We start from the raw sequence: 15,758 nt of genomic DNA, 5'->3' as shown, positions 1-15,758 counted from the left end.
TATATATATAATTAATATTCAGTATGGATTTCTATCTGAAAGATCTGAATATATATCACGCAAATTTTTAAAAAATTCGATATTAAAGTATAGAATTCGACGTCATAAAAATAATATGTAACATTTAGATGTCAGTGAGTCAAATCCGAAAGGATCAAGGACAATCTCTGCTTGTTGCAAACTATAGCTAGACCGACCCAGTCACATTTTGGAGATTTATGAGATGTCCGTCATGTATGTGTGTGTGTATATTTGCGGTTATTTTAAAACTTTGTACGTCCAATCTTTTGGCCCATTGGCATCCGAATATTACGTACTATTTTTACAATGTCAGATTTTGTATCTTAATATCAAACTTTTCAAAATCCATGTGACACATATCTGAAATCTCTCCTTGTTAGATACAAGAGATAGATAAATGAAGAAGGTAAAATTTAGCTGACCACGGTTGATACTAACGTTGGGATGGGCGCACGAAGGCGAGCTTAAGATTGGCTATCTATTTCTCTGTCAAAGTGTCATATATCGTTATACACGATACGCGAAATTGATCGAACGTGCAGTAGATCATTTTGTATCGTGTGACATCAAGCCATATTTCGTGCGAGAGTGGCAATAGAAATTCGTGTAGACATCTCGCTTCCTTTTTGTTATTTTCTTATCGACGCGGCGCAATCGTGATTTCTCTGAAAGATTCCCAAGATTACCTGAATACACACCTGGAACATGATCGTTTGAAATGGCTTTGCTTCTAGCCAACTTACGACGCGCGGACAAGAAGGAAGGTAATCACGCCAATCGAACGTGTTAAATAAAACGAATTGCTTTTGCCGGCCAACTTATACGTTTCCTCCGTTTATTGAGAGCTTTTCTGTTTGGCGATCACGAGTTAATTGATTGCGAGCTCTTACTTTCTCCGCCCTTGTGGTGGTTATTGCGTTTCTTTAACACATACACACATACACACAGCGCAGACACAGTTCTCAGTTGGTATACATTAAGCACGCACGTATGTTCAGAATGCGCAGAGTCCCCCCGAGAGAGCAATTATTAAAAATAATGGTGATTACATATATAAATTTTTATTATTCCTCGAGTGAAAAGAATCGCATTCTTCAGGGTGCTCTGCGGCTCCACGTAGTACTACAACTCCATTGATTTTTACACAGCTTTTGTAGCGCTGCTTGTAGTTGATCCTATGTTTAAATTTTATGTCGATTTCCATCTAAAATTGAGACTAACGAACTGTACTAAATTTTTCTATTTAATTCTGTTTAATTATTCAGTTAGTAATTTTTACCTTCAATTTAACGTGTAATTTTATTATATATTTTAGTTATAATTTATATAATTGTTAATTTAATTTAGGAAAATTCGTAATTTAGCTTTTCTCTTTGCTATATTTATTTAGCGGTAGATTATTCAACCTCTTCTCTTATTTTAGATGGAGAATGGCAAGAATATTCGAATATTTGTTTATTCCCTTTTATTTGAATCTAAATGTTTCAGTAACCTTTTTAGATAGCGCCTAGTATAACACTGTGTTTAATTCTGTGATTCTAGTGGTGGGACGAGGTCATGGACATATTTGACGGGGTACGCCATTTTTATATTAATGCAGTAGTTAAATAAGAATTCTCTCCGTTTCTCTATTCCTTCTATTCTTTCCTCGGTCTATCTATTGGTACTCTTTCTTCCGCGTAGATACTAAGACTGAATTAAAATTAACATTTTCCATTACTTCGGAATTAATCTGGTAGTTCATCGCCTTGAGGGATCTTGTAGAATTACTATGTTGTCACATAAATCTTCTTTTCCTTCTCTCGTAGAATTTTGTCGTAAAATCAGAATTACGAATAAGAAGCTGCCATCTCTAAAATAAATTTTAATTTCTCTCATGAACGAATCGCGTCTTTAATGTGATTATTGCATTTCAAGATGTGTATTTCGAATCCAATCTTTGTGTGATATACGCTGTTTGTAAAGTTAGTCAATAAAAACAGCGATCAGCGATTTTTTTCGTGCAACTTATCGTTAGCGTCAAACGATAACTGAAGGCAGCTTATTGCGCTCCGATAATCGATAATCGTTCGTGCACCCGACCGGGCACACGCAATTTTCCTGCCTCATGAGGATTTCCCCGATATTATTTAAAGTATTATAAATCTTTCGATAATGATAATTAAATCGAAGGATTTATACGGAGAAATATTACCGAGTGCAAAGAATTTTATCGCGTTTCGATACGAATGTCACGTATACGGTGATCCATGTCTTAACTTATGCACAGTATCGTTTTATCAATTGCACCTAATGTCTTCCGTCTTGAACTCCTGTCCTATGAATCGTCGAATCGTCCCGGATCCCGATCATCATTCGCTCGAGATGATCGTGACCGATGTCCCCGATGATCGTGTGTGTGCGTGTGCGTGCTCGTCGATGTTTTGCGTGTCGTGCCTGCTCGTATGTCATCCCACACCGCTATCCACCTCCTTCTAACGTCGACAACGACGACGACAATGACAACTACGGGTGACAGTGGCTGAATGAAAACGGACATCCTCAGCACGCTAGGATGGAGTCTCTGGACGGTGGCGTTCGGCAGTCCCGCGTCCTCAGCCTTTCCTACCGGCCGGAGGACAGTGTAAGGATACCGGCAATCAGCAGCACGAAAAGCTCCGAGTTCATTGGCGGCATAAGGCGGGCGCGTCCGGTGGCACCGGAAGGTACGACCGATCGGTCGATCGATCTATCCTGCAAGTCGCGCATGCATCGATCCAGAACTCCGATCCAAGATCGGTCCAAGTCGTCCTTGATCCTACCGGTTGAGTCTATTGATCGGTCGAACGATCGTTCAACTGTCACCACCGGTGACAATGCCAAAGACAGTCGCATCATCCGACCTCTGGAACGCGCTCCCGCTGCCGCTGATCCTTGCTATTGGCACGCCGCTGGCAGCATGCTGGATGGAAGATCCAAGAGCTTCGTGTTGCCGGATCGTTGCCCGGCGCGTCGATCGCATCCGATTGGGATCGAGCGATCAGCAATATCGCCGCTTCCGGCCGTCGCCGCGATCGTACCGTGCTCGATCGGTAATAACAGCATTCAACAACAGCAGCAGCAGCAGCAGCAGCAGCAGCAGCAGCAACATCGTCATCATCATGGTCATCACCATCATTATCCCGAGCATCAATATCATCATCAACATCGCCACCATCAACAGTCCCACCATCAAAACCAAGAATTGCAGCGACTGCCGCTCTCTTCTTCTTCTACTTCTTCTTCTTTTTCCAGCACCGATCATATCATGCTACCACCATCACCGACAACACCCTCCGTTATCACCACGCAAGCCGTTTCACGGGTTAGAACGGCTGCCACATCGTCGACAAGTAGAGTGCACGATGACGTTGTCCTCTATCTGTCTATATATCTTTCTGCTGTCTCTTTTTCTCTATCTGGCTATCGAGTCGTCTCTCTCACTTCCTTCTCTGCATTTTTGTCATGATTCTGTATCTCTTTCTTCATTCTTTATAGCCTATTTCACACATTTTTATCTATATTATTATACAACACTCTATTTGCCGAAAAGAAATTATTAGGTCGGTATTTATAATCGGTTCTTATATTTAAGACCGTCTTAAGTATAGCCTTAAGATGTTATCACAAAGCCGTATTAGCATCTCAAAATATTACTTAGACGATTTTGAATACATTGATGAACGGACTATGAATATTGATGGTCTTCGATTTTAGCGCTTTCTTTGTACACATCGCGAAACTCCGAAAACACTAGAAAATATTTTTTTTTAACACATACATCACTCAATACGCATGAACGAAATATTTTATTACGGAAGCGAATTATATCATTGAGCGGTATCAATTATTTCTTGAGAATTAATAATTCATATGTTGACATAATTCTTTTTCTGATTTACAAAATCACTTACAAGTATATTTGCATCACAAATGGCTATTGTCGATCTCCTTGTATCTTGATTTCCTATGTACTTGTTTCCTCCTCTTTCATCCCCTTCGGATTATGTCTCATTAGCTTAATCCTGCCACGTTCCTCTTCATCCTGGCTTAGCATTACACGACTGCGGCATGATTTGCTCGATGTTCTGCTCGATGTGAGTTTTCGTTCTCGAATCTCGAGTAATCGTATCTCTTGCGGCGTACGACATTTTATGTCAAGTAGCGTACATGTATACGTAGCATGTTTCATATATATTATATAGATCGAGGACCGATCGACATAACGAACGGTAATAATAATGGCGTTTCCCTCTTTTCCAGCCTTTCGATCAGCGCAGCGACGTACGTGCCGCGGCCAAGCCGTACATAACTCAGTAAGTACAACGTCAATTTCTGATCCCTTTAATTCTGTATAATGAATCGAGCTGTCATTCGACGGCGTCTCTCACCGGCGTTTCTTATTTGCGAAGTGCCCTCAAAGAGTCGGGTTACGAGAGCGATTCGACGCTGGTGTTTCGCCGACGAGAAGATATTAGTCCGCTCAGCCTTTTGGAGCAGAGACTAGCATACAAAACAGTGCAGAGCGGTGGTGACGTACCCCTCCATGGGCTTCGCAAACCAGCTCCAGAACGTCCAAAGGGTAAGTTGCCCCTCAGCCGATCCTCGTACTGTATGCATTTTAATTTTTCTTTTGTTTCTTACTTTTTTCATACGTCTTAATTTGCTACAGTCAGCACGCTGAGCAACATCGGCCGTGTAACTCGAGTTTATTTTTGGCATGCGGGTGTGTGTTTTAAGGTTGCTTGCAATGTGTGTGCATTTTTATTAATTATCATTGTGTTTGTCAATTACGCATGCGTTCCGAAACTTCGAGTGATGAGGAAAAGATTAGTTTTACATTATTGAAAGATTATAAAATGTTAGTATTATATTTTTATTGTTAGCGAAATTGTTATAATTGATTTATAAATATTTCGAATTATTTACGATGGAGGAGGGGGGGGGAGAGGGAGGAGAGATTAAAAAGTATCCTCGATGTTTCACAAAATTGAATGTATTGACGAATGAAGTCGAGACGATTTTTTTTTTCTCTCAGAAAATTTCAACTTTCGGTGCTGATTTATGCTGAAAAGCGCGTGGCATGACGTGTGAGTAGTGCTCTGTTTGAAGCACATAGCTTTGATACGTATGAATTTCTTTATATGTGTAATCTCCCGAAGGTGGTTGCATCAATGTCAGTTAACACTAATCGCAATTAATTAGGCTGGAAGAGAGGTTGCCGTGGAACAAGGGTTTGTCCAAGATGCGACTATTGTAGTACTTGGCTGATAAACTTACCGGCCGACTCTCGATTAATTAATCAATGACGCATCGGTGATATCGTCGATATTGATTAATTAATCAATCCACGACATTTCTCCATCAGCCTAAAACTTTCCTTCGGATATCGCATCGTGGCCGAGGCTGCGATCTAGAAGGGACAGATAATCGATAATTGGAATTAGTCAACCAGTAGAATTGGTGCAACCTGACCTCGGGCGTTCTCACTTTAATTTAAATATGGCACAGCTCTTCTCTCGATAATCTATCGATATTGGTGCGCGAGTCGGTCTTTTCGAAAAGCTCTTTTTGCAATCCTCTTTTTTACGTATAAGCACACCGCCAGCTGCAGTAACATCACGATGAGGAGTGGCGAATCCTCGCATCGGCACGCTGTCGCACCGGCGAAACTCGGCGCGTCCACCAGCTTAGTCTTGAGCGGGACAATCTTTAGACGACTGATCTTTGGGTGGCAGGGTGTAAGAGCGAAGGGCCTTCAATAGTACATCGAGAATCCGGACCAAATTCCAAAACTTTGTCCACAGACGACTCGGAGATCGAATATTTCCCGATCTCGCCAACTCTGACGAGGATCCGCGTGCATCGAAGAAGCGCCTCGTGCACGTCAAGAATCACCTCGTCCACGACGGCATTCTCGACGTGGCATGAATGGTCGATATTGTCCTCGATCGATACAAGATCCCCGCCGCAGGTCATGAGGGTTCCTCCTCATAGCCTCTCATCGTCCGGTAAAGCTCTTTCGCAAGCTATGTCGGCGCCAAGGCCTCCTTCGCCGCCTCGAAGAAAATCATCACGCCATAGCAGAACCTTGAGAAAATTATATTCGGAGAATACGCGATTGATCGATAATTCGTACACTGCATATTCGAAACCTAGACACGAACAGTGTTTTGCGCATGCTGATAGCGTATCGAGCATCAGGTCTCTAAAAGAGAGATTCTGCAGCAATCTTGAACGGCATCGACAAAATCGCGAGCAGTTTCATAGCACAATCGTTCGCACGTCCTCCAGCAGCCCGATTGCCTCGAAGACTACCAAGGTGTCTGCTTTGTTGTCCAACACTTTTGGTAAAAGAAAATCGGATCCCTGCTTGTCACAAACTCAATTTGAAGCAAAGAAGTTAAATCTGCCGTCAAGTAGTGCGAGAAATCACGTTTGTTCTTCAACGTCGCCAGCATCGAAAAATATTCGCGAATCTTCAGTGAAGCTTGATAAACTCACAGCAGTAAAGGTACCATCCAGACACGCAATTTCTGCTACTAAAATAAGACAGAAATCTCTAGAGAGAATAAAATCAGAACCTCTCTCAACTCCGAAGAGAGAGAAACTTCGTTTGACGAAGAAAGAGCAAGAACAATCTTGTAGAAGGCTAAGCAGATCACAGGAACTCTCCTCACCAGTGGAGGTCAAGAAAGTTTTGCAGAAGCACAAAGAGAAAGAAACGAGGGATGTGCAGACTAAGATACTTTCATTGGGTACTGTAGTAAAGAGCTCGTCGACGAATAAACAAAAGCGTCCAGTGGATAAATCTCTCAAAGCTGTTTCGCTCAAGGAACAGGAAGTATTACGAAAGACATCTGAACAGCGTCCTGAACAGCTTACGGCAACGAAAAGAAGGTCAAGCGCACAGCTAAAGTCTCCTGCGAAAAGTGCGTCATCACAGATCACTAAGACGGAGCCAAAGAAGACGAAGATCGTCGCGAAGCCGCCAGAAAAGCTGGTTGTTAGCAAGGAATCTTTACGTTCGATATCTTCGTCCTGTTCCGAAGCGATCAGTGAAGTGAACAAGAGAAAGCGACCTCGTGAGAAGCCGCACACGATCGTCAAAACTCCGACAAGGAAGCCGGAGATAATACGTATAACGGTGAACGGTGACTGGAAAAAAATGGATGCGAGAAGGAAAGCACGGAAAGATAAGAGCGTCGATGAAAGGGATGTGAGCAAGGCTTTGAATGGGTGGAGAGAGATGGCCGAGAAGGATGAGATCAAGATACTGAGGAGAATAGAGAATATAGCGCCGAGTGTCGAACAAGATTCCAAGATCACCTGCTTGACCGTGGATAAGATCAAGAAACATCAGGAAGCAACGCGCACAGACACTTTCTTCCAGAATCTTTTTTTACGGAATCATCCGTCGCTCGCACAATCTCATGAAGAAAATATAAAGAAGTCTCTCGTTAGCGAGCGTGCAAAAATGTTCCAGAACGGCGTAAGAGAGAGCTTCAGGTCGGAGTCTCTGAAGTCTTTAAGCGTGTATTTGGCGCACAAGCGGCCGGTCTCGAACTCAAAGTTCAAAAATTGGGAACGCGAGAGCGTCATCTCGTCCAGGAGTTCAAGTCCGTACGGAGTCTGTTGGCCTGGCCGATCGGTTTTTCAAAAGATCGGCAAGTTTGACAGCTTGTTGGGCATCGATGATTTTGGTTCGTCCACTATGTTGCGTGTTCGTAGTCCAGAATCTATCTCGCGAGAATACGTAAAGGAGCGAAGTCTAAGCGAGCCACCATTGAAGACTCTGCCCGAGTCCAGAGAATCTTCGCCAAGATCCTCTTCGCCATCTCCGGTGAGATCGCAGGCGTCTCGACGGACTCACATCTCCAAGAAGGAAGAGTTAGACGTCCCGCTGATGATTATGAAAAAAGTAAGAGCCAGAAGCGCCGGTGAGGCAGAAGACGCCAAGAGGGACGGTTCGAGTTTATCATTGACGAAAAGTACCGGTTCATTATCGTCTATGGATCGCGAAGATTATCAACAATATATACTCGAATTGTTGCACCACAGACGTAAATCGACACGGTATAAAGATCTGCGCGATTTCTATACGAATCTCAGCAGGATGGATCAGTTGGAACGTACATTTTCCTCCGGGGATCTACGACCGCGGCTGAAAAACGAAGAAATTATCGATTATGATCGTTGGAAATGCGTTAGATCGAAGGAAAAGGCAGAACAGGAACTGAAGGCGCTTTACGGAAAGCTGAAGAGCGTTCAACGTGACAAGGACTTTCTTTTTAGCGCGAAAGACATTGATAAATTTAGGTGGCACGGCGATTGTGGGCTGCGCTGCAAGGAACGCTCCGTGGAAGATATTTTGCAATATTTTCGAAGACTTCAGAGCGAGGAAGGCGAACTGGACTTCTCCAAAAAAAAAGCTATCATGCAGAAAGATACTTATAAACCTCTCTGGCGTGGAAATTCGGTCATAAATGTGGCAACTACGATGCAGAAGAAGGCGAATGTTAATTTTCGGGATACTAACAAATTCGCAGATTATCATCCATCGTTACAGAAGAGTCTCGGCGGCAGCAAGAAGTTCTGGAGCAGTTTGTCCATCGAGCAAATAACCAATTTAAAGAAGCAACTAAACGAAATTTACGGTAGCGACAGTCCCCAGAAACGGTCGAACGACGACATTGTCGATGCACCTCGCGAAATTAGCGAGCATCAGCAACCTATTAAAGAAAATCCCATTATTAAAGACGAAAATTTAACTAACTACGAAATTATTGTACCGCCTGAAGGCGATTCCCAGAATTATCCTCAAGATGATTCAAAGAGTCTTCACGTACGATGTCATTCAATGATAGCGACAAACGAGTCAATATTAAAAAAACAGAATGATGTCGAGAAAACCTTGAAGAAGAGCGATTCCATTGGGCGTTTGAAGAGCATTGAGAGATCAGAATCAGAGAAATCGATCTCGCCGTCGATGTCGGAGCTGGAGAAGAAGAGGCTGTCGTTGACTCTCGGTAAAGAAGTGCTGGACAGAATGATGCAAAAAAGACAATCCTCGCCTTTAGCTCCTCGCGAGACTCGTGGTAGCATTGCCGCTGCCTTAGCGGCCAAGAAAATGCCGGCAAAACCGTCTACAAAGAGTACCGCAAGACTTCCTTGTGCACCCGACACGCCCAGTGTGGCCAGCACCTCCCCCAGGACTTGCTATTCCCTCGAAACGTCATATGTTGAAGACACGATTAAATCGAAAGACAAAAGCGACTTCCTGCTGGTGTTAACGCCCAATAACGAGAACCCCAGTGACAAGCAACGCGTAGAGACAGTGCTCGAAGAATGGTCGAAGAAACCTCCCTTGTTGGCCATGACGATGCCAACCGAGAAAGCAAAATCGAGCAGCAAGTTTGCCTCGGGCAGTGATGGAGACAGCATGACGGAGAGTTCGGAGACCTCAGTGAAAACGGTGATCCAGCGTGGACCCGAAACGGAGGACGTATCGCGGAAGATCGAGTTCTTCGAGAATGTGGAGAAAAGAACAGAACAGCAGAAAGAGATCGTGCCGTTGGCAACAGCTACGACGACAACTACTACGACGTGGACGTTTCGCGGCAAGAAGAAGTTACCTTCGTCGCAGAGTTTCACTGATCTGAAAGAGCTTTTTGGCGAGTCTGAATTAGCCAAGTATAGTTCGTTGGCCGGTACTGTCGGTAGGTTCGATCGATCGCGATCGACGTCGCCGCGGGAACGAAAGATCGATGGTAGTTCACCGACGTTGCTGGAAATGATGAGTACGCGACAACAACGACGGTCGTTCCGCTCCTGTTCACGGGAGCGTGAACATAACGCGAGGCCGCGCAGCGTCAGTCCGTGTCGCGCGACCACGCGATCGAACTCGTCTTGCAGCGTGGACAGCGGCGGCGGTTGGCCGCGCAGTTCATCGCCGGATCCCGAGAGGTACTGGCGAGCCTATCTCAACCTGGTGCGGAACGGCACGGTGCGTAGATTACGCGCGAGATTCGAGAGCGCCGAGGATCTACCTCGACGCGTCAAGATCACCGCCGCGCCGAAGCGCTTTCGCAGTGATCCGGAATTGGCACGGAGCTTGTTGAAGAAGGCGACCGAGAGAGAAGAGCATGGTAGTGCTCTAAAATCTCACGAGCACGTCGACGTGGCATGGTTGCGCAAGAAATTCGAGACGAAGAAGGGACGACCGCGGATAGGACGAAGGGGCGAGTCACCACCGATCTCGCGAGTACCGTTGCGTCGGGAAAATCTTTCGATGCCGCACATCGATGTCATCAGCAAAACAGTCGAATTGAAGGAGCCCCAAGCTACCAGCACTGTTACCAATCACGTGACCAGACGAGCGGAGACCAAAGAACTCGAGGCGAAGAAACCAGTCTGTCGGATGCGGAAAAGATTCGAATCATTGGACACCGGTGGTGGCCGAACTTCCATAATGGGCGAGATGTTCACGTCGGCGCCGGATGTGCGTGAACTTCGTGACATTGCGCCCTATTTGGCTGGGAAGTGGGTAGCGCACCGATACCCCAGTCGACGGGACAACATGCGCTCGTTGTCATCGCCGGCCGATCTCAGAATTCATCGAGGTACCTCGAAGATGCGATCTTCTTCGGTTGACAAGAAGAAACCGGAACGTCCGCGTGCCACCTCCTCGTCGCCGACACGACCGCGAACGACCCCTGCATCGATCCTCAAACCGTCACAGCAGACTGTCTTCGCCGGACAACCTTTCGACCCTGACAAACACAGACCGAGGTTCAGGTACCAACCACCGCCTCCACCGCCTTCGCCTACCACCATGCGAAAGCATAGAACCTGGTGGCCGACTCTGCCTGTCTACATGGCGCGACCTACCGTCACCTTCGAAGGTCTGAAATCTCATCAGCCATTTGGAGCGTCTAGAATGGATTGAGTCTTCCTAGATTTCAAAAGGGGGGAAGGAGGAGCCAGAAAATTTTTCCGTGTCTTTAAAAATAAATCTAAGCTTTTTTTGGTTGATTAAAAAAGTAGAGTTTAAGTTCGTTAAATTGTGTGAATTATGAAAAATTATTACCGCCTCTCGTGGCACCAATATCGTTAGATAAAGAACGTTAGAGAAGAACGTGCGTCAAGTTGACCGATAGGTTCGCTCGGCAACGTATGTGCGATTCCTCGTTGAATCCCGCGAGTTGATTTTCATAGCTGGTAGAACGGCTAATTATTATTTTAATTTTTTTCCGCTCATTCATAGAATACTCGAATGCACCCCCGCCGCCACCAAAATCCCAGCACTGCAGAGACGATCGCCAAGGTAATGCCGATTACAAAGCTCATTTTTATTATTATGTATATTTTATTCTTCTGTGTTCTGTGTGCGTCTGTCCGTTCATGCGCGTATCGCGGTCTGAATTACCCTACCGTGTGTTTCATGACATCTGGCATACTGGTTTCCTCGTGGAAATTAAATATTATACTTAACCGACCGAACGGTTTTTTACCTGGAGATAATTTTGTTTGAAAACTAACTGCTACTATCTAAATAATTATAATGAAATGCTTTTATTCCATCCTACACTGAGAGAAAAATGTATTAAATTTTAATAAATATTTGTTTGAATAATGCCAATTAAATATTTACTAAATATAACAAATATTTATTTGATATACAAGAATTATTAATTTGATTTAACTCTAATATTTTTTTTATTTAGCAAATATTTATTTTTTGTAAATAAATATTACATTAATATTATTCAAACAATTATTTATAAAAATTTAGTATATTTTTTTCAATGTATTCAAAGATTTTTAATCCTAAATTTAGCAGAAGCAGAAAATAAAAGAGGAAGTATGTAAGTTTCCTCGAAATGCGTACATCTTGTGTATGCGTCGTCGGGTTTAAGACTGATCGATTTAGAGCCATTAAAGTTCGGGCATGTAGTCGATGCGGGCACTTGCTAAATACGCGTTGTGATAATGCATCGTGGTGCATGTAACTCGGGATGCATGAACGACACGTGCTCGGGAAAGAGATCGTACAACGAACGTTTGCACGGGCGATCGAGCATGAGCGCAATAATCGTGCGGTCACTCTAGTGCTCATCCGGTTGGTACATCACGCGCTTTCGTTACCCGCACGTTCGCATAATGCCTGGTCCAGTTCCAACAAATGAATGCGAACAGTCGCGACTGAGTAGCTCGCCTCAATGAGTACAAACAGCGTCACGCTCATTAAAGCAAGCTGTTCATTCACGTTTATTTGCATTTCTTTGTTTGGCTTGGAATCATAAATCTAGAATTCCCAAGTAAAAGATTGAACATCATTTAGATTTCTGATTGATCCGCCATATTTTTCAGGACTTGTTAAGATATACTGCTAAATTTCGTAATAAATTGAAGTAACGTGTAACAGAATCTCGTAATCAAGAAATAATAGAAAAGTAATGAATGATTTAATTAAAAACTAATTACAGTAGATAATTTTAAATGTAATGAACATGTGCATTAAATTTCAACAGATCCACGTAAAATTTTATAAGAAGTACATTAAATTTCACATACATGTACACGAATATATACTTTTCAATTACAAATACATTAAATATAACGTAATTTCATGAAATTAAATTCAACTTGTGTAAAAATATATTAAATTTCATGATATTTTTAGCAGTGTAGAATGAGATAAATTATGCATAAGATAGAATGAGATATATACGCAACTCATTCTACCTTATACATCTACTTATTTTAAACAGGTCTGGAAAATTGTCTGGACGAACGATTAATTAGAAGTTGTCTAAACGGTGTCCAGTTTTCTTACTTGTAGAGGATCTCTACATAAGTCGCCCGTCGCGCGCGAACCACCGACGCGAAACGTACCGAAAATAATATGTACTTTCGCATATGGAGAAATCTCACCGTGACGAGTCGCTCGGCCCCGATTAGAAATTTGATATAAATGCGCCTTGTGCTCGCTTGTGCTTTCCTGTGGATGCGCGAGATCGTAAATAGCACATGAAACGTCAATGTTGAATGCGTCACTGCATGACATTAGAGATATTTTATCATTTTTCAAAAAGATTGAACGTGAGATTAGACCGCTTTATTAAAATATTTTTGCAATTTTTTTATGTATAAAACATTCAGAATGTAATGTATTAATAATGATAGTTCAGTAACGATAGCAACTAGTTATTATGACTGAAAAGTGAAACGAATTAATTGCGTGCGAATTAAAAACATAACAACTTAACAGAAGTATGAAAATTATGTTACGTTTTATATTGCATAAAAAAGGAAACGAGTAATCAGGAAATGACTGATATAAAAAATGATGGCAACGTTTCGGTGTGGATAAAGAGAAAACTGCCTTGTGTGCCTGTTATGTGATCGATTGATTATGTTCAGCTTATCCATCAATTCTCTATAATCAGATATTATCGCCAATCTGAAAAATTCTGCTCAGAAATTAGTCACGATGAAATAATTGCGCATATTAAGATGTCAAAGAATCTAAATCACATCAGTTTTACGATGTCAAGGGTATTCGCGACTCCGCTAAATAGTAGTCGTGCATACTAATTGCTTAACGGGAAGGTAACAGTGAACTGACTGTCATTCAATTTACACGTGAATACCTAGGAGCACAATACGGAGCGACACGAAAAAGACGCTATCCATTTAATTATATTATATATACCTGTATAAAAAGATTTCCGGATCCAATATTATTCTTCGATTTATCACAAACAAGATGAATGTAGGGATTATTACACTGACAATGAGAGAAAAATGTACTAAATTTTAATTAGTTTTTATTCGAATAGTGCCGGTTGAATATTTACTAAATATAAACATATATTTATTTGATACAAGAATCATTTTAATTTGATTTATCTATATTACTATATCTATTACTATTTTATTTAACTTTTTATAAGTATTTATTTTCCGTAAATAAATGTTATATTAGTACTATTCAAACAATTATTTATTGAAATTTAATACATTTTTTCTCTAGTCTTTATATATCTATATATATTTCTCTAGTCTTTATATATGTCTTTATTATTAACAAAGAAATATTTTACTTTTAAATGGAAAAATTCTTAAGTTTGGAATAAAATGATTTTGGATATCGGTTTCGTATCAAATATTATAGCATCAGCATAATGTGTTACAACGTCGGATAAAATTATTCTAAACGTAAGAATATGTGTTATTCTTATTTTAAAACATTAATGCCCATTTTTATTAATGTAGATTAGCTTCAATTTTGGTTCAACTCTTTATCTTTTTCTAGTTTTAAAAATGAAAAAAAGATGAGGAGTAAGAGTTGAACCAAGATTAGTTAATCTACAAAATTATTCTACATTGGTAGAAATTATATAAGTCTTATTTAATTCGAGACAGAAGAATAAGAATTTAATCTAATCTAAGTATTATTTTATTTTCATACTTTTATAAGATTGTAAAACGATTAAGTTACGTAAAAAATATGTTTTTGTTTCGTTATTAGATATTCTTTCTGAGTAAAAAAATCTTTTTAAATAAAAAAGCCTTGGTTTCAAAATCTTGCGCCGATCAGAGAAGATATTTAAAAGTCATTAATGTTACGAAATACGACATGCAACTCTTCAAGACAGGAAGACGCAAAGCCTCAACAAATTTAATGCTAATGTCGATCGTATCGCTTAACGTTAGATCATACCGCGCATACGCGATTATTATGCGCCGCTAAAATTGGTACAAGTGGCAGTCACGATTATTTTCGACGCGATGATTGCAGCGCCGAAGCCGAAGCGATCGTCGCGATGTCCACATACTTTAAGTTAATACTGCGCGATAAATTCGTCCATCGTGCACGATTGTCATTGCGTAACGCAATTAACATACCTAATCGCGAGCTCGCGTGATCAGTTCGGGACGCCTTCGGCACTGCAACGATTCTCGGCATCGAATCGTTGTTATTTCAAATATTTGCTACAAACGCGGAGACTCTTGTCGATCGTCTCTTCTTATCTAATCTCTCGATGATTAACGTGCGTGTGTGTTTCCGTGTTCGACATGTGCAGTTTCGTCGACGATGATACCAGGTGGAATGGGATCTATAGTTTGTCTTCTTCGCAAGAAGCGAGCGTAGAAAATAATATCGTCGACATTGTGAATAATTGGCGTGCTCTGGAAAGTGATTAGCGTGCAAAACAACTCATTACATTCTGCGATGCGCTCATATCGCACGCGAAAAACATCGTACAACAACGTGGCTTTTGTCAGTGGCCTTGAACGCCTTTTATTACGACGACCATATATTTATCTTTGCGGATAACGACTCGAAGAAATGACGGCTTACGTAGTTCTCTCACAAACTTTATGTAGCCGTGTACATTTTCTCTCGTGCATTTGGCAAGAATAATTCAAGATTCTTTCCGCATGGCGAAACGTCATCGATCATTTGTGATTTAACATTGACACCAACATCCCAAAATATATCGAGGAGTTTAAGTTTTGGTTCGAAACCATTGGAAACATGAGTGTACTTCGTCCAAAGAACTTCGTTCCCCGCGGTTCCTACTTGAACCGTTCTTCAAGGAGTAGGGAGCCGCGATAACCGGTGCCAACGTCGCGGCGCCTTCCTCAGACGCGTTTTGCGTGCGTCGCGCTACGCAGGTACCGATAACAGGTGTCGGCGAGATACGCCG

At 41.9% G+C, this 15,758-nt stretch overlaps 1 protein-coding gene across 1 annotated transcript in view; it reads left to right on the top strand.

The window, feature by feature from the left end:
• The window catches only part of LOC108691559, a 95,533-nt gene that overhangs the window by 65,899 nt on the left and 13,876 nt on the right, over positions 1-15,758 (top strand). The window contains exons 17-22 of the mRNA XM_018199348.1: positions 1,564-1,596; positions 2,540-2,644; positions 4,303-4,355; positions 4,452-4,621; positions 5,847-10,943; positions 11,306-11,365. Of these exons, the coding sequence (XP_018054837.1) occupies positions 1,564-1,596; positions 2,540-2,644; positions 4,303-4,355; positions 4,452-4,621; positions 5,847-10,943; positions 11,306-11,365 (5,518 nt within the window). The remainder of the gene's footprint in view (positions 1-1,563; positions 1,597-2,539; positions 2,645-4,302; positions 4,356-4,451; positions 4,622-5,846; positions 10,944-11,305; positions 11,366-15,758) is intronic.

Source organism: Atta colombica, unplaced genomic scaffold, assembly GCF_001594045.1.
Source record: "Atta colombica isolate Treedump-2 unplaced genomic scaffold, Acol1.0 scaffold47, whole genome shotgun sequence".
Classification (NCBI taxonomy): domain Eukaryota; kingdom Metazoa; phylum Arthropoda; class Insecta; order Hymenoptera; family Formicidae; genus Atta; species Atta colombica.
Note: the sequence above shows the minus strand (reverse complement) of the source record. Positions and strands in the feature narration are given on the sequence as shown.